This window comes from Lepus europaeus, chromosome 22 (assembly GCF_033115175.1).
Source record: "Lepus europaeus isolate LE1 chromosome 22, mLepTim1.pri, whole genome shotgun sequence".
In the NCBI taxonomy this organism is placed as follows: Eukaryota; Metazoa; Chordata; class Mammalia; order Lagomorpha; family Leporidae; genus Lepus; species Lepus europaeus.
Window position 1 is genome coordinate 24,976,859 of NC_084848.1, and position 25,624 is coordinate 25,002,482.

The window sequence follows — 25,624 nt, forward strand, 5'->3', positions numbered from 1 at the left end:
TGCTTTCTCTGCTTTCAGTTGCCTACAGTCAATCGAAAGCCAAAAATGCTAAATGGAAAATTCCAGAAATAAACAATTCATCCATTTTCAGTTTCTCACCATTCTGAGTCTTGAGATGAAATTCGCCCCATCACTCTCCAGCCCACCCTTGCTGCGAAGTAGCTCTTGGTCCAGTGTACCCAGGCTGTCTGTGCTGCCTTCCCATTACTGATCTGCGCTGGTCTCCACTCAGCGCCTGGTGTCACAGGGCTTGTGTCCAAGCAGCCCTTCCTGTACTTTATAATGAGTCCACAGGAGTATTGCCAAGGCGACACAAGGACACAACACACGGAAGGACAGAGGGATTCTCCTGCCACGTGGCGGCACCACAGGGCACGGGGGGAAAACACAGGGCACGGCGGGGGGGGGGGGGGGACATAGCTATGGGGTTGGGTGCTACCTATGGGTTCAGCCAACCACTGGGGGCCTTGGACAAGGGGCAGGGGAATGGGTAACTATAATTTCTTCTCTCGACCACATCTCCTAGTGAGAGATCTTACATGCAGTAAATGCTCACTGCATGCTTGCAAAGGCAAGAAAGACGAGCCCTTGGTGCGCCAGGCTGGAGGACACCGACGCCAGAGCCGTGGTCCCCTATGTGTGAGGACAGCAGCCTGGGCCCCTCCGCACTGCACTGCTCCTGGGTCATCTACAGCAGCCAGCCCTCCTTTCTGTCTGAGAACTGGATCGGACGAGGCTGACACAGGTCCTGGGGTGGCTCCAGTTTGCTTTCTCCCTGCTCAACCTGTTCTCTCTCTTTCTCTTTCTCTCTCTCTCTCTCTCTCTCTCTCTCTCAGAGCCGGTGAGCAGGCCTACAGATGACTCTCCCATCTGACTTGAGATGGGATTAGGCTGATTAACTCAGAAACATAAGGTACTTGATGTGTCACTGCCCTTAAGGTTTGGGGGCAGGTGTTTGGCCTAGCGGCTATGATGCTGGTGAAGATAGCCACGCCCCTATCAGAGTCCCTGGGTTCAACTCCTGCTCTGCCTCCTGACTCCAGCTTCCTGCTAGTGCAGACCCTGGGAGGTATGGGGAAGGCTCAAGTAATTGGGTCCCTGCCACCCATAGGCGAGACCTGGAGTGAGGTCCCAGTTCCTGCCTTCAGCATGGCTCAGCCCTAGCCATTGCAGGCATCTGGGGAATAAACCAACAGATGAGCATGCTCTCTGTTTCTCAAATGGACAGGGTCTCCAGTTCCTACTCCCTTGGAGGTGTCTCCAGGTGGGGCTGTGGAGGAAGCAGTGACCCAGGGGACCGCCAGGTGCCTCCCCTGAGCCATCACTGCGCTGAAGTAGCTGTTCAACCTGGGACAGGAGCATAGGGCGGGGCAGAGGCGGCACAGGGGCAGCTGTACCCAATGTGGCCCTGGGTTAGTGGAGCAATCCAGGCTGAGGTGTCTTAAGCAGGGCCCTGACCCCACAGGTGTGCTGAGCCAGCGCTGGGCAGATTCAAAAACTACTGAGCGTGTAATCCCCACGGGGCTGAGCTCCTTAGTGAGGGTGCACCAGCCCACCCTGAGTTAGAGCACCCAGGGGCCACCAGGGAGTCCCCTGTGCTTCCTGCCAGTGAGGTGACAGCCAGCAGCACCTCTGTAGGCTGTTCACATAACAGCTCACACAGGGGACTTTGGCATTCACTTCGGTCGCCGGTGGGCCTCGGCGTCTGCAGTCCAGGGTACCTCTGCTGTGTCGCCAGGTGCCCTGCGCTCAGCGCTCAGGGCTGGGCCAAACAAGAGCAGGATGTACGGACAGGAAGATAAACTGTCCCACGTCACAGGGCTCGAATTAGAGCGCACGGAAGGGCAGTCGCAGGTTCACAGGGCACAGCTGAAAGCTGAAAGGGAAAAGGAGGCCAGCCCTCGGCCCCCGCCAGCACGAGAACAGTCACAGAGGGAGAGCGGCTCATTTCCCCACCTTTCACTTTAATTTAGTGCGCACATTTCTTATGAGCTTATCCAACTACTCGAGAGGAAACTCACTACAATGTCTGCATTTCCAGTTTTTACGTCATAGAAGCAGCATAAATGAACACTTTCCAGCTTCTTTTTCTTTAACATTCCGTATTCCAATTTCTTGGGTGTCCCAGTAGCTGTCATCCTAATTGTAACACTGTATCCATTTGTATTTATTTGTGACACCATGTATCATGCTGTATCTATTAATTACAGCACTGTATCTGTTCTGTGTCTCCATTAACTGTAGCACTGTATCTACTAATTGTAATGCCACATCTATTTGTATCTATTCATTGTAGTGCTGCGTCTATTAATTAGCACTGTATCTGTTATGCATCTATTAATTGTAACAGTATTAATTGGAATGCAGTATCTACATCTATTAATTGTAACACTGTGTCTATTGGTTATAATGCTGTATCTATTAATTATGGTGCTGGTATCTGTTATGTCTCCATTAACTGTAACACTGCATCTATTAATTATAATGCCATATCTATTTGTATCTATTAAATGTAATATGGTGGGGCTGGTGCTGTGGCACAGTGGGTTAATGCCCTGGCCTGAAGCACCGGCATTCCATATGGGCGCCGGTTCGAGACTCAGCTGCTCCATTTCCAATCTAGCTCTCAGCTATGGCCTGGGAAAGCAGTGGAAGATGGCTCAAGTCCTTGGGCCCCTGCACCCGCGTGGGAGACCTGGAAGAAGCTCCTGGCTCCTGGGTTCAGATTGAAGCAGCTCTGACCATTGCAACCAATTGGGGAGTGAACCAGTGGATGGAAGACCTCTCTCTCTCTCTCTCTCTCTCTCTCTGCCTCTCCTCTCTCTGTGTAACTCTGACTTTCAAATAAATAAATAAATCTTTAAAAAAATGTAATACGGTAACTATTGGTTGTAATGTTGTATCTATTAATTATAATGCTGTATCTATTATGTATCTATTAATTGTAACATTGTATCTATTCTTATTAGATATACTCTAATTTGTTTTCTAATTGACCTCAGTTTTAATATTTGTATTATTTCTAAATTATTAGTAGAAAAAAAAGATGAGGAAGAACAGGAAGTTTTTCTCCTGTAGTAGGAGCTACATTGTGGGCGCATTAACAGAGCTGGGGAAATTGCACAGAGAGCGGCCTCCACCACACATGTGATGGAGAAGAGATGGGTGTCAGGAGCTACAAACATAAATTGTCAGAATCAGCTCTCATCACTTCTCACCATCGCTCACCACCAGCCCAAGAGAGAAGCTAAAAATGGGGTTGGGGTCTGCAATGCAGCAAAGAAAGGCCTACATGGCCCGAAACAGGTGGTGCCTCCTTCCAGCCCCAAAGTGCCCTTAAAAATCAAGGATCCAATGGAACAGACAGGCCAAACTCAGAGATCAAGCAGGAGGGCCCATGCTCAATGCTTGTCACATGGGGTCTATTTTGTCCTCACATCACCCACGAAGGAGCTCCGCTCTGGGTCAGCAGACCCAGACTTTGAATCCATCTGATTCCCAGGGCCATGCTCCTCACTCCGCCCTCCTCAGTGTTTCCCGGCAGAATTCCAGTAAAGTCTACAAGTGAGCCATCCTTTGTCCTCTGAGCATTCTAGAAACTTACTCTTTGAAAATGACCAATTGTAGTCCAGGCACAGCTTCTTCCAGAATAAGGGTTCTGAAGTTCATTAACACTACTGGACTTTCTCAAGAGCTGCTCCCCTCCAATCCCTCAAGGAGAGAGAGGGAGGCCAAAGGGAAATGAACCTGCCAAGGTGTCCCAGCCCCTGAGGGCCCGGCTCCAAGCATCGGAACCCCAGCCCCGGGGCAGGTATGGGGAGCCCGGCTGCAAGCCGCTGGCCTCCCCGTCCCCGATCCCGCAGGACTCACCTGGGATGTGCTTGGCCCAGCCGATGATGACCACGAGCTCTCGGTCTGCCAGGTCACAGAGAGTGGTCAGGGCCTTGATGTCCCCCTCGGGCATGCCAGGAGGAGGCATGGCGTACAGCTTGTCTGGCTCGGCCACCAAGAGGTATGAGACGATCTTGGTCACTGTAAGGACCAAAGAGGGAAAACTAAATGCCTGGGAAGAGAGGACCAGCGCCAGGGAGGGGCCTAGGCTGGGGCAGGTCAATGTGGCTGCCACCCCCCCTCCCGTTCTGACTCTACCAGGTGCTGGCAGCCATGACTGGGGCTGCGGAGAAACACCCTCCAACACCCCCACCCCCACCCCGGAAGTTGTCTGATGAATTCTGCCGAGAAGAACCTGGCTGTGTGCCGGGGGCACTGCTGGATGCTGGGGCCCACGGCTTCTGGGACTTTGGAAATGAAGGCTCTGACACCAACGCCACCCAGACGATCCCTCCCCAAGTCGCGGCATATCCTCAATAGACGTTAGATGTTCCGCAGGTGCCGGAGAGAGGTGCAGGCACTGCCTGGGACTCACATGGCTTTTTAGCAGGTGGGGAAATCTGTAAGCTCAGGTACGGGCTGCTCTCCGAGTCCAGCCGCCGCTTGTACTTCTGGCGGCCTCCACGCACCCGGTCAAGGCGCACACCTGTTGGGGAGCAACAAGAGAAGGTCTCAAGAGTTGTGCAACATCGCCAGGGGGGTAGCCCCATCTTGGGCATCTCAGCTCCTGCTAAGTCCTTCAAGGTCATGACCACGTAGCTGCACAATTATCCTAAAAGTCTGGTCCGTCAGTCCTGGCCCACCCCGCCTGCCCCAGGGCTGCTGCTGCCACTCTGGATTTAGCATCCCTCCCTGAGATCCATCGTTAGCCATTGTCAGCCCTTGGAAAGAAAACACACAATCCCTGTACCAAGTGCTAGGGAGAAGCCATTTATGTTACATGTGCTCTGAATCCAGCAAGGGCTGAGTTAACTTTGCCGAGAGAGGAGAGGGGTTCCCACCACCGGCAGGCACTCCAAGCTAACGAGGAGTTCAGAGTTTCACATGAGATGCATCTGGGTGGGCACTCATTAGCATCAATTTCTGGGGGCTGCTGTGGTGGTGCAGCAGGTTAAGCCACCACCTGTGACACTAGTATCTCACGTGAGCGCCGGTTCAAGTCCTGGCTGCTCCACTTCCAATCCAGCTCCCTGCTGATGCACCTGGGAAGGCAGCAGAGGCCAGCCAAAACCCTTGGGCCCCTGAACCCATGTGGGAGACCCAGAAGAAGCTCCAGGCTCCCGGCTTCAGATCTGCTCAGCTCCAGACGTTTTGGTGATATGGGGAGTGAAACAGCAAATGGAAGACCTCTCTCTCTCTCTCTCTCTCTCTCTCTGTCTTTTAAATACATAAAATAAATATTTTTTCAAGACCAACAGAGAGCTCCTATCCACTGACTGGTCCACTCTCCAGATGCCTGCGAGGACCAGGATTAGGCCAAGGCCCAAACTGGGAGCTGGGAACTCCAGCCTGGAACCCAGCCACTGATGCCATCCCTGCTCCCTCCCAGGTAGCACTGGCAGGAACCTGGAGTCAGGAGCCGGAGCTGGGACTCAAACCAGGTGCCATTCATGGCAGCAGTAAATATCTGGGAGTGGAGTAGAGGCCTCCTGCACGTCCTACCCCGCCCCCTACTGAAAGGCAATGTGGTCATCTTGCTGGGGGCCCCGCCCACACTGGAGACCTGCAGGGCGCAGGTTCTCCTTCTCCTGGACCTCCGCAGGTCAGAGCACGGCCCCTGGTCGGATGGCAAGTCGCCTGCAGGACTGTCCTGGCTGCTGCATTGCCTGCTCCTGGCTCTCCTCATTCTTGCCCGGTTTCTATGGGGGGGTCCTCGAGCCCCCGGATGGGCCTCCAGTAGACTTCCCCGGTGCTCAGAGGGCAGCACCGGTGGTAACGACAGTGGCTGTGGCTGGTTGCTGCAGGAGCAGAATCTCCAGCAGGCAGGTTCGGAGGAAGGAGGGAGCCCAGTGACAGGTGTGCTCCTGAGTGGTTCCCACCATGGGCAGCGTTGGCAGCCGGGGCTCAGCTCACCGGGGGGCCCAGGGATGGTGCAGATCACATCGGCGACCCACCCGTCACCAGCTAATGGCTGCTTTACTCCTGCCTGCCTGCCTGTGGGCTCCGGCTCTGTGGCAGAGGAGTGGTCACGAGGCTCAGATGAACACGCATGGGGCAGAGAGCGCTGGGCAGATGTGGCAGGCCCAGTCCGAGCCGCCTTTCTTCCCAAAGTGCAGGCCACAGGCCAGCAGCCTCACCGCCAGCTGGGGATCCCAAGGAGAGCGAAGATCCCAGGCCTGGCCCAGAGAGGCCAGAACCAGCATCCTTTTGTTTTTTCCTTTCTGAGCATATCTAAGCATATAGAGTTATTTGAGAGAGACTGCTCCCACCCAGTGGCTCCCTCCTCAGGTGTACACAACAGCCGGGGCTGTGCCAGCTTAAGCTGGGAGCCAGGAATTCAACCTGGGCCTCCCACCTGCGTGCCAGGACCCAATTGCTTGAGCCATCACTGCTGCCTCCCAGGCACATCAGCAGGAAGCTGGGGTCAGGAGCAAGAGGCAGGGATCAAACCCGGACACTCTCATACGGGACGCAGGCATCTTAACCACAGGCTGCCCATCCGGGAAGCAGCATCTGATCAAGGTCATTGGCATGCACAGAGCTTGAGGACCACGGCACTGCGGCACCCTGGTAAAGGCAGCAGCGTGTGGGCGCCTGCCAGGACCTTGGCAGGACCTAAAGGGGCAGCCGACCCCACGGAGCAGGGACCCAAGCCATGTGCTGGGAGGACGGCGGCGCACATCTGCCCCTCAGCCCTCCCAGCCCCTCGGGTGAGGGCGGGAGGAGCAGGGCGGGGGAGGATGGGTCCCCCCCCCAGACGTGTCTGGAAGATGCTTCCTGGTGAGGAGGGAACTAGACCCCAGCCAGTACCACACTTCCAAAGAGGCCCCTGCCTGCCACACCCTCCGCCAGGCCCCGATTCACCGCAGAGCACTGACAAACCTGAGACTTCACCTGCAGCAGCGAGGGCCCCACCCGCTGAGTGCCTGCCGAGTGCCAGGGTCTTCCAGGGACAGCGGGTGTTTCCTACCTGTGGGGTCTGCATCCACACAGCTGACCACCTGTGGATGCAAAATATCCCCCAACATGCGTCGGGGACTGGACACCTACACTCTTCTCTTTAAGGAACCATCCATTCATTTATGCATGGATTTGAAAGGCAGAGTCACACACACACACACACACACACTTTTCCATCTGCTGGTTCACGGTTCACTTTCCAAATGGCTGCAACAGCCAGAGCTGGGTCCGACTAAAGCGAGCAGCCTGGAACTCCATCCGGGTCTCCCACATGGGTGACAGGGACCCAGGTGCTGAAGCCATCACCTGCTGCCTCCCAGGTCCATTAGCGGGAAGTTGGATCAGAAGAAGAGTAACCGGCACTGCAATCCAGCCTGCGGGCGTCCCAAGTGGTGGCTTAACCTGCTGCACCCCAACGCCCGCCTCCAGACGTTTTTCTTGTCATTATTTCTTCAACAATACAGCACAAGAGCTGTTGACATTGTGTGAGCATTATGAGTGATGTAGAGCTGACTGCACGTGTGAGAGAAGATGCGTGCGGGGTCTGTGCCTGGTTTACACAGGCACTTGAGCATCTGTGGATTTCGGTATCTGTGGGAGGTTCCGGAAGCAAACTGCCACAGACACTAAAATACACAGTATCTTGGTGCTCGACTCAGGGACGAGCCCCTTCCCCGCCTGACGGACCTGCCCCCAGATGCAGGTCCAGTGAGTCTCCTCTCCTACCCAGGAGCCACATCCAGGCAGCTGTTGACCAGAGCAAGAAATGTAAAAGTGTGGGCCAGCATCGCGATGTAACTGTTAAGCTGCCGCCTGTGACACCAGCATCCCACATCAGAGCACAGGTTCAAGGCCCGGCTGCTCTGCTTCCTGTCCAGCAGATGTTGGCCCAAGTACTTGGGGTCCTGCCACCCATGTGGGAGACTTGGATGGAGTTCTTGGCTCCTGGCTTTGGCCTGGCCCAGCCTTGGCCATTGCAGCCATTTGGGGAGTGAACCAGTGGATAGAAAATCTCTTTCTCTCTCTCTATAACTCTGCCTTTCAAATAAGTAAATCTTTTTAAATTTGGCAATGTGTGGATCTGGAATGTTCTCTGGCTGATACAGGCCTGACCCTTCGTGGGGGGTCAGGAGAGACTTCAATACAGGACTGCATGTGCTTCCTCCCTCCCCACCCCTTGTCACACTGGGTGCTCCTTCCTGGGCTTAAAGACCACACTGGAGGGCTGGTGCTGTGGTGTAGTGGGCTAAGCTGGCATCCTATATGGGCTTCAGTTCCTTTCCCAGCTGCTCCTCTTCCAATCCAGCTCTCTTTTGTGGCCTGGGAAAGCAGTAGAAGATGGCTCAAGTCCTTGGGTCCCTGCACCCACATGGGAGACCTGGAGGAGGCTCCTGGCTCCTGGCTTCAGATCGGCTCAGCTCTGGCAGTTGCAGCCATTTGGGGAGTGAACCAGTGGATGAAAGATTCTCTCCCTCTCTCTCTTCCTCTTTTCCTCTCTCTCTCTCTCTCTCTCTCTCTCTCTGTAACTCTGCCTCTCAAATAAATAAAGTCTTTTAGAAAAAAAAAAAAAAAAAAAAAAGACCACACTGGACTTCCTCGCATAGACGGTGCGTCCCTTAGAGCTGGGGGCTGCTCACAGTCCTACGCCAGGGCCTGGCACGGTGCTGAGGCACCTGTTACTATTGCTACTATCAACCTTGTTATGACTTCCCCAGCATGGTGCACAACTGTGCTAACTAACATGAGTAATAACATAATATAAGGAAGGCTTTCTGGGGCCCGCGTTGCGGTGCAGTGGGTTATGACACTGCTTACAACACCAGCATCCTGTATGAACACTGGTTTGCATCCCAGTTGCTCCGGTTCTGTTCCATTCAGCTCCCTGCTAATGTGCCTGGGAAAGTGGCAGAAGATGGCCCAAGTGCGTGGGCTCCTGCCACCCATGAGGGAGACCCGGAAGAAGCTCCTTACCCAGTCCAGGCCATTGCAGCCATTTGGGAGTGAACTAAGGATGGAAGCGTGCACACTCTGTCTCTCTTTGCTTTTGAAAAATAAATAAATTTTTAAAAAATCCTTAAAAAAGGACTTTCTGTCTGTATTACCTTCTCTAATCCTCGAAATATAAAGCGGGTGCCAATATTCCCATTGTACAAATAAGAAAAACTGACACCCGGGGAGATTCAGTGACACCCGGGGAGATTCAGTAATTTGTCCCCTGCAATAGCCAGGATCCAAGCAAACTCTGCCATTCCAAGGTATGAGCTCCCAGGACACAGCAAGTACAAGCTGTCCTCTAAATTGTCTCCTCCAGATCTTACAGCCTAGCGGTCAATGGCACCAATCAATAAGTGTATCAATTATCAGGTTATTCTGTTAAAAAAAAAAAAGTGGCCTGTTGGGTTTAATTATGCACAAACAGGTCCCTGGTGGGAAACATAGTTGCTCTCCTTGCCTCCTGAGTGCTTTTCCAAGTCCTACCCTAGGCCAAGCCCTACCACTGCTGCAGCCGGTGGACTCCAAGGATCAAGTCCCAGACCAGTCCAGAATCCTTACAGCTTGTGTGGCCTGCGGCAGGTGGCTCTCCCAGCCTTCCTGCACCACTGGTTACGGGGAGGAGGCAATGGTGACACCCACTCTGCCCACCACATACGGCTTTAGTAACACTGGAATGACTCAGAGGTGGGGAGAGCTTGGTAAGTCGGGGAGGGGTCCTGCAGGCCAGGTGAGACCCTCCCCCCACTTCTCCTGCCATCTCCTGTGTGTTTCCCTTTATAGCCATCAGCTTTTCAATTCAGTGGGCTCAGAGGCTGACGCCCAGGCCTGTCCTCCTCGCTCCCCACTGTCCACAGTCAGGATTTGTGGATGATCACTTAGTGGGGGGACCCCGCGGCTCAGATCTGTGGGCCCCAAGTCTGGGGTAGGGGGAGGTGGCCCCCACCTGACTGCCCGCACCACTCCCAGACATGGCTCCTACCCTAGCAACACCCTTGGAGGTCTAGTCCAATAATTCTCTCTCCTGAGGGTCACCCTGGCAGAACGGGCCCTCCACAGGGTCCCCCTCGCTCCATGTCTATTTACAGCAGTGCCAATAAAAGACCAACACCCCCACATATGCCTGCAGGCACCTCCTGGGGAAGCACTTTGTGTATTCTCAGTCTGGAGCCCAGCACCCAGCCTGTGGCAGGCAACCAAGTGACTGCGTGTGACAAGTGAGCGACAATGGAGCCCCTCGGACTTGCCATAGGAGCACAGGGCCTGCTCCTTGCCACAGCTTCCCTGGGTCCTGCCAGCACCACCCAGAAATTCACTCTCTCAAGGCAGCTCTTCGCCCATGGATTCTGTCTCCTGGTCCCTCCACCCTCCACCCCACAACAGGACAACTCTCCTCCCCCAAGGCAAGTCCTTTAGGGATTTGAGCATTTGCAGGCACCCTCCTTCCACAGTGTTCCTATAAACTGTGCAGTGTTTTCAGGCCACTCACCTCCCTGCCTCCTACCCATGTGTCCTTATTGATAGGGTCTGGTCTCCACGGAGAGCTGTCACAGACATCGAGGGCCTGTGCTTTGTCTAGGCAGACACGGGTCAACCACACCTATGCTTGGTTACCCACCAGCGTGTCTCTGTTCACTCTTTGGCAAGCTGCTCACAATGGGGACTATTCATCATCTAATGAATCCTCCAGAAATGCACTGGCAAAATTTTTTTTTTTTTTTTTTTGCTTTTGTTTTTTTTGAAAGGCAGAGTTAGAAGGAGAGAGAGACAGAGAGATCTTCCATCTGCTGGTTCTCTCCCCAGATGACTGTGACGGCCAAGGCTGGGCCAGGCTGAGGCCAGGAGCCAGGAACTCCATCCTGGTCTCCCATGGGGGTGGCAGGGTCCAAACACTTGAGCCATTACCTGCTGTTTTTTTCCAGGCCATTAGCACAGAACTGGATTGGAAGTGGAGACGTCGGGACATGAACCGGCGCCCATATGGGGTACCAGTATCACAGGTGGTGGCTTTACTCACTACGCCACAACACCGGCCCCTGGATCAGCAAACGCTGGGCCCAACAGACATTCCTAGCTGTCTACCCAATTTCCATTCCACTCCCTCTTCCACGCCAACAGAACCGTCTCCAGCCCCTAGTCTGTACCAACAATCCTGTTCCCACTCCCTCGGCTCCCCTGAGCATTAAATCTGCCTCTGGCCACAGTGAGGCTTCTGGGAATGGTTTTGCTTTTCTGATAAAGAGAACAGATACGTTTGAGGCAGCACTTTCTGCCTTTCTCTTGCCCTAACCTGGAAGGTGAAGTTTGGAGTGTGGCAACCTCTTTGCAACCACGAGGTGGCCATATGAGGTCACTGAAAAACATCAGAGCAGAAAGAGTCGGAGCCCTTGACACTGTGGCTGAGAAGCCTGCGCAGTATCAAGTGCACGTCTCTGGACTTCTCGTTAGGCAGAGAAATGAACATCATTTATTGATGCTTAAGGCACTAGCTATCGAGCTTTCTGTAGCTTGCAGCAAAGAGCAAGCCCCACTGACATACAGTGGGCAATTACTTTTTCAAACATCAACTGGAAAAAAAAAAAAGGAGGGATGGGGACTTGAACTTGAGATGAGAATTACCTTATTGGTTGTGCCCTTATATTAGCAAAATACCTAAAAAGCAGAGTGCTGGAAGCACATTAAAAATACTAATCACCTTGCAATTACTCTCTGGGATTATGAGCTTTTATTATCCCATTGATACTTTCTGAATGTAGAGAGGCTTTAATAATGCTTGTATGTGAAGCACTGCACATCTCCAAGCACCGTAGTATGTACAAATCCTTTGTTTTACCACCGTGGTAAATGCAGTTTAATCCCTTAACAGGTGCAGGTCAAAACTGTACTATTTCCGAGTGTTCCATTAATGCCAAGGAGATGGCTAATCATTGGAATACACGACCCTGCGTAGATGCAGTCCCTGAGTTGGGCTCAGGACCAGATAAGGTGAGTCCCCCTTCCCGACCCACGTAATGTCCCCAACTCTGACAGACACCACGTATGCGCAGCAGGAAGAAGCAGCAGCCTCAGGACCAGGTCCCGACGGACTCCCTGCCCCCACCCCTTGCCACCTGAATGGTCCTGAGCAAGTTCCCTCACGTCTCTGTAACTCATTTAATCCTCAGGGAGTTAACACACGCAAGCATTTCAAATACTGTAGATGCCACACAGTAAGTGCTCAGTGCTAACTGACATGGCGACAGGTGGAGTGCCCCTTATCTGAAATACTTGAGACCAGACGTGTTCTGTATCCCATATTTTTCCCAGTCTTGGAGTATTTGCACATACATAACGAGATATTTGGCATAGGACCCAAAGCTACGCACAAAATCCATTTGTTGTCTGCACACCTTACACACACAGGCTGAAGTCCCTTGTACACAGTACTTGAGTGTGTCTGTGTCTGCAGTACCAACTGTCACCAGGGGTCAGGCGTTGAAGTCTCCACTTGCAGCATCCTATCTGCACTCAGGCAGTTTCAGATGTTGGAGGATTTGGGGTTTCACATCTTCCGATTCGGGATGCAAACCTGTCTGTTAGCAACGACACCAGTGACCGCAGCAAGGGTGCCTGCTGGCAGTGACGCTGGCGTCTGGCAGAAGGTTACCCTGGGGACACCGGGGGAGGGCACTGGGATCTCTCTGAGCTATTTTTACAATTGCCTGTGACTACAATGACTTCCAAATAAAGTTTATTTTAACACTCTTTTATTTTAAACATTTTTAAAATGCTAGTGAGAAAGTAAAATGTCGTTAGTGGAAATTCAGATGGAGTTCCAGGCCCCTGACTTCAGCCTGGCCCAGCCCTGGCTGTTGAGGACATTTGGAGAGTGAACCAGCAAATGGAAGATCTACCTGTCTTTCTTGTCTTTTAACTCAAATGAAAATAAGTAAATAAAAAAATTTAGGGGCCAGCGCTGTGGCATAGTGGGCTAAGCCTCTGCCCATACAGGCACCAGTTCATGTCCTGGTTGCTGCATTTCCGATCCAGCTCTCTGCTGTGGCCTGGGAAAGCAGTAGAAGATGGCCCAAGTCCTTGGGCCCCTGCACCCATGTGGGAGACCCAGCAGAAGCTCCTGTCTCCCGGGTTCGAATTGGTGCAGCTCCAGCTGTTGTAGCCATTTGGGGAGTGAACCAGTGGATGAAAGACCTTTCTGTTTCTCCCTCTCTCTGTCTGTAACTTTATTTCTCAAATAAATAAATAAATCTTTAAAAAATTTAAATTTTTTTTAATTTAAGAAAATGCTAAACAGAATGACCATCTTACCCAGCAGCCCCACTGCCACATACAGACCCGAGAGGCCTGAGAGCACGTTGAACAGAGCTGCACGCCAGTGTCCACAGCAGTGTTCTTTGCAGCAGTCAAAACACAGAAACACTCAAGTGTCCATGCACAGAGGGATGGACACACATAGGTGGCCTACACGCCCAGTGGAATGTCAGTCATTCACAAGAAGAAACAGAGTTCTGATGTGTGCCATAATACGGATGAACCTTACAAACGCCGTGCTGGGTGAAGTCAGCCAGAGAGCATCAGCCATGGCACGACTTCCCTTACATGACACACGTTCAAGTTCACAGAGACAGAAAGCAGCTTGGAGACTGCCAGGGTGCTGAGGGGAGGAGGGGAGCAAGTGATCAAGGGGTAGAGAGTTTCCATGTCAGATACGGGAAAAGCTCTGGAAGTAGATAGTGATGATGGTTACGTCACATTGTGAATGTAATTAATGCCACTGACTTGTACACTTGAAATGGTGTTGTTTTAAAAAAACTTACTTATTTGAAAGGCAGAGATACAGAGAGAGAAAGGGAGAGAGAGAGAGAGATATCTTCCATCCACTGGTTCACTCTCCAAATGGCCGCGATAGTCAAGGCTGGGCCAGGCCAAAGCCAGAAGCAAGGAACTCCAGCTGGGTTTCCAACTTGGGTAGCAGGGACACAAGTACTTGGGCCATCACCCACTGCCTTCCCAGGGGCACTAGCAGGGAGCTGGATCAGAAGCAGAGCAGCCGGGTCTCCAACAGGTGCTCCAACAAGGGATGCTGGGGTCTCAGGCAGCAATTTAAACCACTGCACCACAACGCCAGCCCAGGAAATGGGCTTCAAGATGGTAGTTTTATGTGATAAATACTTTGCCACAATTAAATAATATAATATACTAAAAACCATCAAAGGGTACACTTTTAATCGATGGATTGTATCTCAATAAAGCCATCAGAAAATCTGAAAACACTCGCCTTTCTCAGCTTAAACAAGATAACACAATGTGACACATACAGAAGAGTGCTTGGTATACAGCAGGTGCTCAGTAATAACTGCTTGCCTTTCACCTGCCTGCCAGCAGTGGCTCAAACGGCTTTCCTGACGGCAAAAGACCCAGTTCCCCACGGTCGCAGCTCCCACGGGCCGCGTGCCTTCCACAGAAGCCCTCCAGGAGCAAGCGTTCTGGTTAAGTGGCGTGCCAGGTGCCCACAGCCCCAACACAGGTGCTCTCAAGTTAACCAACAGGGCCGAGTGCCCACCCCTGCGCAGCCCGAGGACCCAGGCTCCACTCCCGCCAGCCCCATGGCTAGGTGGTGCCCAGGGTGCACACTGGGTCAAACCTTACTTCTCAACTCCGGAAATAGCAAAGAAGCCCCCTATGGGGCAAGACCTCCTCGGGAGGAGAGGACCAGGGCTCCCTAGGCCTCTTAGGGCCACGCCCCACCTGCGGGCCTCTCCCATCCTCTGCAGCACACAGCCACTTGCTGACTGGAGATCAGGCTTCTGACTTTCTTAATGGAAGTAAAGCAACTCCTGCTTCCCCCTCCTCCCTCCCTCCCTTCTTCTTCTTCTTCTCCCTCCCTCCCCTGGATGGGATCCCAGTCTCTCAGAGGTAAAAATAGCACAGCCTGCTTGGGGGGGTGGGGTGGGGGTGGGCGTGGAGGGCAGTTTCAGTTTCTTTTATAATTCAAGTACTAAAAATAACCTCTGAGGCCCTGCAGCACTGGGCCCTACACCTGGCCCTTAGCCTGCCCCGGGCTACACCTGTCACGTTTCTCTCCCCCAGGGAATGAGGGTGAAAGGTCTCTGAGCCAGCATCCGGATTCCACAGGCTACTGTCCAGGTCCAAGGGCAGGATCCCTGCTTACATTGCCGGGTTCACAGTCAGGATCCTGCTTTTCCCCTTATCCGGAACCCCACTGCCACCAAAGTCAGCCCCGTTGATGACATAAGCAGGTTCCTGTTTGCACATGGCTTCCCAGCTTGGAGAGCTTTCCCACCCGGCTCTCACTGGATCTGATGGTGTCGAGGAGGGAGAAGACGCAATGATTAATGTCCCAGGTGAAGACTGAGGCTCAGAAAGGCGGAATGGCACAGCCAGGAAGTGTCCGAAGGCAGGTCTGGGGCCAGCGTTGCGGCCCAGCGGTTAAGCCGCCTGCAGTGCTGGCATCCCGTATGAGCAGATGTCTGAGTTCCGGCTGCTCTGCTCTGATCCAGCTCCCTGCCAACGCACCTGGGACATCAGTGGAAGATGGCTCAAGTGCTTGGGCCCCTGCATCCACGTGGGAGACTGGATGGAGTTCCAGGCTCCTAGGTTCTGGCTGGCCCAGCTCTGGCCATTGTAGCTACCTGGGGTGTGAACCAGCAGATGGAAGATCTCTCTCTCTTTCTCTCTCTCTCTCTCTCTCTCTCTCTGTAACTCTTTCAAAAACCTGAAAAAAATCTTTAAAAAAGAAGGCAGATCTGAGTGCTGATCTGTAAGTCCCATCTCCTTGGCCCTGCTTGGACCTCTCAGTCCTGTCTGCCATTTGAATGCCATGGGAAGCCTTCGTGTTGAGGACCCAGCCCCTAGAGGTGCTGAGCGAGTCAGCCCTGGGGAGATGTCTGGGAACAGTCTTCAAAGCTCCTCTGGTGACTCTGATGCTGTGCCAGGTTTGGGGAGCTCAGCCCTAAGCTGCCTTTGCCACTCAGTTCTTTTATCTGTCTGGGTTCTTCCCGGGGATGTGAGGATTGACTCTTTCTAGTAAGTTCTAGCACATTGTAGCCGACTCATCTCCAGTGTGGGTACCTGGAGGGCCCAGAGTGGGTGTGCTGATGGGCTCACCCGCCCCGTCTGATGCCTCTCAGCTACACAGAACGGGCTTCCTCCAGTCCACCTGTTCTGGGTGACAGGTGAGCTCACCTTGCAGCCTCACACAACAGCAAACTGGGGTGATGCACCTCATATCTGAACCCCCAAAAGCCAAGAGAAAAGAGAGCCTCCTGGGTACACAGACGCACACATCCCTGAACATTCTGGGACCTTCCCAGCTGCTCTGGAGGTCCTGAGCCCCCAACACGCATGCTGCTGTCTCCTCAGAACCTTCACACCCAAGGCATCATGCTCCCAAGGACATTTCCACAAGGCTGTGCCATCCCTGTGTCCCCAGCTGCCAAGAAAAGGCTGGAACCATGCCGCGAGGAAAAGGCCGTTTAGTCCAGCTGCCTCTTGGCACGGGCTTTGCTGTTGGGCAAAGTATCCACACTGGGGCTGCAATGGGTTTCTTAGAAGGAATTCCTGCATTGCCAAGATTAGATCCCACCCAGCTCTGTCATTTACTAGCTGCCTGGGTCCAGGCAAGTCCCTTAAGCTCCATTGGAGCAGATCAGATACGGCAAATATGCGACGCCTGTGCCCGTCTTCCATTTCCAAGTCTGTGGCAGACATTACGAATCAATCACGGCACTCCTGCCTGCTGATTCCAGGCACTGCTTCCGAAACCTTTTCTGTCATGCACTCTAGGCCATTGCCACCCACCCTAGAACTGCCAGTTCCTACCAAACAAAGGCAACTTGTCAGGCTGCAGCCTGGATTCACAACCGAGTCGGAGGCTGTCAGAGGACACAAATATGCAAACAAACAACTAACTGAGATGGTTTCAGACTGGAGACATCCGATAAAGAAGCAAATGAGGGACCTGAAAGCAAGGCATGGGGTGGGAGAGGAGGCCCTGCGGGGAGGGTGGCATTTAAGCCCCAGCCGGCTGGAGGATGAAAAGGAGCCGGGCTTTGGGAGATGCAGGGGAAATGGCCTGAACGCCCTAGTAGGGAAGTGTTTGTCACACTTGAGTCCAAAGCAAGGGGAGTGCAGCACAGGAGAGGAAGGGTCTCAGAGACCATGGAGGAGGCAGGGAAGGGGGAGACCACGTAGGGTCTCGAGGACCCAAGTGTTGGGATTTTATTCCAAGCACAATGACAGAGGGAAAGCCCAACCAGCGAATCCCATTAGGGCGGTCAAAGACACTCTGGCTGCCCTGAGGACCAAGCGTGGCACCCGAAGTCCTGGCAGGAAATTGTTGCAATGGTCCAGGAGAAAGGTGGTGCTTCCCTGGACCACGGTTGTGACCGTGGAGCCGAAGAGAAGTAGGAGAATCGCAGTACATGACGGACACTGACCCAGGAGGAGACAGGTGATCTGTAGGCTTTGCTTGAGCACTGGGAGCATGGGGGTGCCATTCCTGTGAAGGGAAGACCGGGAGTGTGGGAGGGGGTGGCCCCAACCTGGAGCTCCTCTCCAGGGAGGTTCACTCTGTGATGCCTCTGAGGGCCCCCGTGGCGGTGCCAGCAGGGCGGTCACACACTGGCGTCTGCAGTGGCCGCCCAAGGATGGAGGCTACAGGTGTACGAGGAGAGTCGGCCACTCTGGCCTCTTGTCCAGAAGAGGTCTCCTGCAGGGTGCGGGTGGAGAAGACAGCCTGAACCAGCCCAAAGTGCGAAGGCCAGGAAGAGGCTGACTTTGCAAAGAAAAACAGGACAGAGAGAGAAGGAGAAATCCAGGCCGGCGGGGCGCCAGAGGAGCCCAGAGCCCAGGGGCTCGGGGACACTGCTAAGGAGCCCAGGAACTGGAAGGCAGGGAGGCCCTGGGCTTGCAGGGGGCAGAGTTTCGGGGCTGTGGCCGGCAGCGACGCCTGGCTGGAGCAGACCCAGAGGGGAGTGAGTGAGCATGCTCAAGGTCAACTGCAGGAGGAGCAGGGACCTAAGCGCACAGGGCAGATTAGAAAACCTCTTCACAACAGCGAGTTAGGAAGAGAGAATGACGCAAAGCACAAACCAGCAAGCAGGCCGATGAATTCAACTCAATAGAGTGACTAACCTCTGCCGGAAGCAAAGGAGTCCATAAAGAAACAGAAACCACATAGGGGGAGATTTCTCAAACACCAACAACTGGTAAATGGCTAAAATATCACATTATAAGATATATCAATATAACATACGTCTATATTTTATAACATACACTGTATATGCATATGTATCAGGGTATATAGGAATTTCTATGACTACTAGAAAAAACAAAGCAAAAAAACAGGGAAGGGCTCAGACAAGCCCCTCATCGCAGAGCAGGAATCCCAGGTTGCTAACAAACTCATGAAAATGCTTCTCTCACAGTCAGGAAGGCACACAGCGAAGCGACCGCACTTTATGCCCGCCCAGCAGAAAGTAGAAAGTATTAGAGTACAGAGCAACTAGAACATACGCATACAGACTGGAAAAGCGAAATCAGTGCAACCAAATCCAAACCAGCAGAGCAGCCTGCTGCACAGCCAAAGGTGCCTAACCCCAGCCCTCCTGCTCCCGCGCACTAGGACGTGAGAAATGAGGGAGAACCCGCCAGCCTCCCCAAGCTTCCCTGGTGTCCTGATCTGCTTGCTTGTTTTGTTGAGAAGCGGGAAGGGAGTCTCTGCCATCGAAGCCTAGCCCTACCCTAACATTACATACTACAGATGCTTTTCTGGACCTACTCAGTATTTCCTTCTTCAAGAGATCTTCAGCAAAGGTGGGGGGGGGGGTAGGAAAGGGAATTTGGTGGGCGGGGCTGGCTCTCGAGAGCAGGGGTGCTGAGACGGGGAGCAGCATGGGCTTGGGGAGCCGGGGTGCAAAGGCAGCTGGAGGCTTTTTAATTTTGTTTTCATGAAGGGGAGAGCAGACTGACTGAGGATGAAAATGAGCCTGTGTGAGAGAGAAGATGGTGATGCCGGAAGCAGAGAAGATGAGACATTTCAAAGAGGAGAGCGATTCTGAGCACAGGACGGGCGTGGCATCGGCCAGGAGCGGACCTGTCTCCAGCAGGCGGGAGCATTGGCGACACAGGCTCACCCGCTGGGCAGACGGTCTGTGGATTCCACAGCAGGAAGCAAGGCTTCCCTGACCTGATTCTGTTTTCTCGAGAAAATGTGAAGCCAGAGAGTGGGGAAAGAGGCCACGGGAGAATCAAAACTGCCTCTCGGATGGCAGAAGCAAATCCAGTCTAGGAGGGATGGAGAAAGGGAAGGGGTGGGTCCAATGGGACAAAGTTTTAGTTGGATGCAGGAGTAAGTTTTGGGGCCCTCCGGCCCTGCGTGGAGATGCACCATGTATCTCAAGATTGCTGAAATAGATTTTTAATGTTCTCGCCACCAAAACATGATATGTTCTCGAAGTGATGGATATGTTAATTAGTTTGATTGAATTTTTCTAGAACAGATGCATAGATCAAAACGTCACTTCTTACCCCGCAAATATACACAATTATTATTATTTAAAAGGCAGACTCATTTTGTAACACGATGAAGGATGTCTATCGTGCATCAACACTTAACATCCGGCTGCAGGCGCAGGGCTCAGGGCTGACCCTGGGAACTGGGGGCGAGATGAAAATGGCCACTGTTCTTCCCACTCCCAAGGCAGAAGGGAGGTTCACGGGGGTTTAATGAGTCGCCCAGGGAGCCACAGTGCCACCAACTCTGCACAGGCATTGAGTGTGTCACCCACTCAGCAGCCACCAGGGCCCAGAGTGGACACCAGCATCTCCTACGTCCTCATCCGGTCAACACCGAACAGTGGTCCTGGCGCCCGAGGAGTCTGCAAGGCATGGGCAATGCTTCGACCTGCCAGAGGAGGGCGTGAGTGCACCCATGGGTGTGTGGCCAGAGGAGGGCGTGAGTGCACCCATGGGTGTGTGGTCAGAGGAGGACATGGGTGCGCCCATGGGTGTGTGGTCAAAGGAGGATGTGGGTGCACCCATGGGTGTGTGGGCAGAGCAGGGCGTGGGTGCACACATGGGTGTGTGGTCAGAGGAGGACATGGGTGCGCCCATGGGTGTGTGGTCAAAGGAGGATGTGGGTGCACCCATGGGTGTGTGGGCAGAGCAGGGCGTGGGTGCACACATGTGTGTGTGGTCAGAGGAGGGCGTGGGTGCGCCCATGCATGTGTGGTCAGAGGAGGGCATGGGTGCACACATGGGTGTGTGGTCAGAGGAGGGCGTGGGTGCATGCATGCGTGGGTACATACGTGTGAGTGAAGGCATGTGGTGTGGGGGCGGGGCAGGAAGTGCATCTGGGGGATGCCAACACCCATTAGCCTTCTGGGCTATAGTTCAGTACTCTGCAGTGCTGGCGAGTTGGTTTGATTTGAAACGCTAATGTATTTTGGAAAAGAAAACGAATTTTTAAAAGCGAGTCATCTCTCATTCTCTTTGCTCATCACAGGGCCAGCAGAGTGGGCTCTGGCATGGGCTGGAGGCAGAACGCTCTATAAACACCAAACCATTAAATCCCATGCAGTGGGAACCTGATCGGGGCCTCCTTTTAATTTCCTGACATGAGCTGGCCACTAACCCAATTACCCAGAATCCCCGGAGGAGCCCCCGGCCTCCGCAACAAGCACAAAGAGACAGTGGAGCTGCTCGGCCGGCGGCCCGGCGTTCGCTGAAATCAAATCTCTTTTAGAAAACACTTAGGGAAAGGCAGGCGGGGCTGAGTGTGGAGGGCGGGAAACGCAGTGGGCCAGGGAGGCCGGGCTGCGAGGGAGGTGACCGGAAGTGTGCAGGGACAAGCTGCGGAAGGCAGCGGCCGGACCCCCAGAAGGCAGCGGGGAGCCCCGGAAGGCAGTGGCTGGTTCCACAGGGTTCCTCTGTCCCACCCTATCTGCCATAGGAACCCCTGGTCTGGGCTCCAGAGCCCAGTGAAAGGACTGGCCCGAGACAGTGCCACCCCCTGATACCCCCACCATGAAACCCAGTAAGGAAACCCAGGGCTGCTGGGCCCCGGGACGCAGCAGGCAGACTGCTGGAGTCAGGTGGAACCAAGCCTAACCCTGAATCAACACTGACATCACCAAGAGGCGCCACAGTAGCACCGTCCCGGGGGTCGCCACCTTGAGCTGCCGTGGGAGACCAGGTGCCGACATGCCTGATCTACAGCTGAGCAAGCAGAAGCACACGGGTGTGAGTGCACGTAGGATGAGCCAGGGGTGGAACCCAGGCCACCAACTCCTGACCCCGCCCAGGCTTTGTGCAGAGAGAATAATTCCTTCTTCCTAGTTTCCCCACCTCCAGTTCTTGACCCCAGCTTCCTGCCAGTGCAGACCTGGTGGTGATGGCTCAAGCACGTGGGTCCCTGCTGCCCACGTGAGACACTCAGATGACGTTCCCAGCTCCTGGCTTTGGCCTCAGCCTCAGCCCAGCCCTGGCCATTGTGGGCATGTGGGGACGGAACCAGCAGCTCAGGGATTGTTGCCTTCTCTCTGTCTCCCCCTCCTTCTCTCTGCCCCATCCTCTTCACTCCCCCACCTTTCTAATTAATTATTTTTAAAAGGTGAGCTAGGGCTTTGGACAGCACCTGCATTCCACAGCCCAGCTCTTGATGCCTCGGGGCTATGCAGGGGAAGACACAGGAATGTGGCACAGGACTGGTCCCCAACCAGCTGACAACCCAGGAGCTTAGAACTCTGAGCGGTGGCAGCCACTGGGGACAGCGAGCCAGAGAAAGCCACACATCTGACCTTTGCCACGACACTGGCTGGTTCCCCCAAATCAGGAAGTAGCCATTGACTTTGTGACTTCGGGAAGGAGAACTTAGAAAAGCTCTATTCCCGCTGAGAGAGGGAGAAGGAAGAGGGCATCCAACATCCTCTCTCCTTCCTTTAAGATTCTGGCCCCCAATGCCCAGGGCCCACGGGAGGAGCCTCAGGCAGGGGAGCAGCCTTTGGGGGGACAGTGACATCAGCCTTTCAGAGTGAGGCTGGAGTTGGCTGGTCCCGCAGGCAGAGCCAGGAGCCGCCACGGCTGCCAAGAACGCCCGCCTAGCAGGCACCCAGGCTCCTGGATGAGGCCGGCTCCTCCTCTTTGGGGGGCCGGTCCCCACGGAGCCTCAGATCCCAGGATCTGGAAGAGGGTCTGCTGGGGACAGACACTCAGGGGAGGCACTGGGCCTCCTGTGGTCTTTCCCCTCTTGGGTCTAGAAGATGCCAGCAAGGGGGTGGCGGGCGGATTCTGGTGCCTGCAGGCTCCTCCTCCCTCAGACAGGGCTCAGCAGGCCTGCCTGGGCACTGAGACAGGGGTGGGAGGGAGGCCTGGGCTCCTGAGGGCGGTGCCCACTCCCCAGTCCTTCCCTCTGTCAGGCAAGGGCTATATTCTATGCCTGCCCCGCCATTACTTACTTATTTACTTGGCAGAGTTACAGAGTGAGAGAGAGAGACAGAGAGAGATCTTCCATCCAGAACTCCATCCAGGTCTCCCACGTGGGTGCAGGGGCCCAAGCACTTAGGCCATCTTCCCCTGCTTTCCCAGGCACATTAGCAGGGAGCTGGACACAAACCAGTGCCCATAAGGGATGCCGGAGCTGCAGGTGGTGGCTTTACCTGCTGCGCCCGCCCTTCTCCTCTGCCACTCTCCTGATCACCCCCACATGCACTTCCCCTGCTTCCTCCCACTCTGGGGGGCTCCTTGAGCCCAGAAGCAAAAAACTCTTTTTCTGTAAAAATTTCCCCTGGCTCCCTTTGAAATCTGGAGAAGGGGCTAAACACACACACACATTCATACACACACACACGTACAGATACACTGACATATGCATACACATATGTACATAAACACACATGTGTGCCTACACACACTTGCACACACATGCACGCACACACTCATACATTTGCACACACACACCACTTCCCCAAAGGGCATTGAATGAGGTTCATCAAACTGAGCCGATCCACAGGGAAAGTGGGGGGAGGGGGTCCCTAGTGCAGTCGGCGCCCTTTCTCGGGATCTGGGAGGGAGAGGCGCAGCCTGGAGTGCCAGGGTCACAGAGGGCTGTCTTTAGCCCAGGACGCCCAGAGTGTCACCATTTCTGGGTGCAATCATTTGTAAGAGTTGTCACTAGCACATTTTGCACGGCTTCTCGTCCCCGAGAGCTGGGGTCTCTGTTACAGCTGGAGCGCGCTCCAGTTCAGAGCAGTGCTGCTGTGGAGCAGCAGGAGGTGCCGCCGGGAGAGGCAGGGCAGGGCAGGGAGAGGCAGGGGTGGGGGAGGGAGAGCCTATGTACCTGCTGGGAAGCAGAGGCTGGGCTCGGCTGTGAGGGGACATTATCTACCCATGGGAGTCTTCATGTCTCTGCCTCTTTCACCCCCAAACCTCAGCGGGCCCTGGGAGTAAAACAACCTCTCAAACCTGCCCCATCCTGTGTAGAAGAGGCTGACCCCAAAAGGGGGCCTTCAACAGAGCGCCAAGCCAAGGGTCTAGGGCCCAGGGGGCTCAGGAGTCCCCCCCCAGGATCCTTCATGGAGAACTCGTAACTCTCACCTGTTCTCCCATCTCCCCTGGTGGAGGGGAGCGGTGCACACCCTGGAGTGGGTCTTAACCCTAATGCAGGATGGACTTGCGGGCAGCAGGTGCAGGTGCGCCACCCTGGGAGAAGGCTCCAGCTTGTGGGCTTCTCACAGGAGCCTGAGACTCCCCATCCCTCTACCCCCAGCACAGCGGTGTCCGGGACCCCACCCTCGGCGCTGTGGGCCTCTCACCTTCCTTCAGCATCCCCACTTTGAGGCATTTCATGAAGCGGCAGGCCTGGCAGGACTTGCGCCTCCGTTTCGTGATCTCGCACTCGTTAGTGGCTGGGCAGCTGTACTCGATGTTTCCTGCAAGCAGACACAGAGACGGTGGTCAGGGGCCTGCCGCCCAGGGCCCTGAGCCAGGTGTGGGTCAACGGGCTGGGCCTGAAACCACCTCCCACCCCTGAGGGTCCCATCGGGCTGTGTCCCCCAGAGCAGGTGCTCTGAGAACATTGCAGACTCTTCTGTGCAGGGATTCCCGTTCACAGGTTTGGGATGAGGGGCAGGCAGCCCCCGGAGAAACACTCTCCAGACAAGGGCGCCCATGGTGTGGGCGGGCCACCCACTCACAGAGTTGGCATCTTAGCCCTGGCATCCCCTGTGCTGACCAGAACATCCACTGGGACCACTGCCACCCAGCCTCCAGCCCGGGGCCCCCCCCCAAGGCGTGGGGGAGAGCCTCAGGGGAACCCCAAGACCACAGGTGCCCAGGCCTGGATTCTGCTACTCACAAGGGACAAACACAGGCTGCCAAGCTGGATTTGCCAACCTGGAGGAAATCACTTTGCTTTTCACTGAGTCACGAATCCTCACCGGCCAAGCAGTGAGGGGTCTACCCAGCCAAGGTTAATAAGCAAGAGCTGGATTAGCCCAGTGAGCTTGCGGCGCCGGCACACCGGGTTCTAGTCCCGGTCGGGGCACCGATCCTGTCCCGGTTGCCCCTCTTCCAGGCCAGCTCTCTGCTGTGGCCAGGGAGTGCAGTGGAGGATGGCCCAAGTGCTTGGGCCCTGCACCCCATGGGAGACCAGGAGAAGCACCTGGCTCCTGCCATCGGATCAGTGCGGTGCGCCGGCCGCAGCGCGCCAACCGCGGCGGCCATTGGAGGGTGAACCAACGGCAAAAGGAAGACTTTTCTCTCTGTCTCTCTCTCACTGTCCACTCTGCCTGTCAAAAATAAAAAAATTAAAAAAAAGAAAAAAAGAAAAAAAAAAAGAAAAAAAAGAAGCAAGAGCTGGCATGGAAAGTTAGGTTCACACTGTAAAGCCCTCGGGCGGAGGATGGCCCAGCTGTGCAGCTGCTGCTGGGGACACCCGCATTCCATATCCAACGCTCCCTCACTTCCAAGACAGTGCGCACCCTGGGAAGGCAGCGTCACGGCTCAAGTACTCGGTCCGCAGCACCCATGCAGGAGACCCATACTGAGTTCCTGGGTTCCGGCTTCAGCCTGGCTCAGCCCAGCTGTTACAGCCACTTGGGAGTGAACCAATGGATAGAAGATTCCTCTCTCTCTCTCTCTCTCTCTCTCTCTCTGTTTCTCCCTCTGTCTATAACTCTGCCTCTCAAATAAATAATAAATCTTTTCAAAAACTGTTTTTACGGTACAAAGAAAAGACGGTGTCCCACCGTGCTGCTTTCTTGTTATTTGTCCTCCAGCTCCTGTGCCAAGGGCAGCGAGGTCTGCCGGAGCCGGGATCATCAGAGACCAGAGTCTGAACTCCAGCAGCTCTCTTGTCCCAGCCCCACCGAGACCCCCACCCGCTGAGGAAGCAGGGAGAGGGAGGCCTCCTGTCCCCTGGATCCTCCACACACACCCCCTCCCCTTCACAGAAACCCCGCTCAGGTGTACCGTGCTCCTACTATGTGCATAACCTGCATTGGCTCCCTTGATCCTCACAGCAACCCTCTGAGGTAGACACATCAGCACCCAGTTCACAGACCGACAAACTGAGACTTGGGGCGACAGAAGGGAGTTCTCCAAG

General features: G+C 54.4%; 1 protein-coding gene across 3 annotated transcripts in view; it reads right to left on the minus strand.

Moving 5' to 3' along the window:
- Positions 1–25,624, minus strand: part of ESRRB (estrogen related receptor beta) — a 165,061-nt gene that overhangs the window by 11,500 nt on the left and 127,937 nt on the right. For 2 of the 3 annotated variants that reach the window (XM_062181430.1, XM_062181429.1), the window contains exons 3-5: positions 23,835–23,951; positions 4,427–4,537; positions 3,871–4,032 (exon numbers count right to left, since the gene is read on the minus strand). In XM_062181430.1, the coding sequence (XP_062037414.1) occupies positions 3,871–4,032; positions 4,427–4,537; positions 23,835–23,951 (390 nt within the window). Of the gene's footprint in view, positions 1–3,870; positions 4,064–4,412; positions 4,538–23,834; positions 23,952–25,624 lie in introns of all 3 variants that reach the window. The other variant, XM_062181431.1, reaches the window with a different exon arrangement.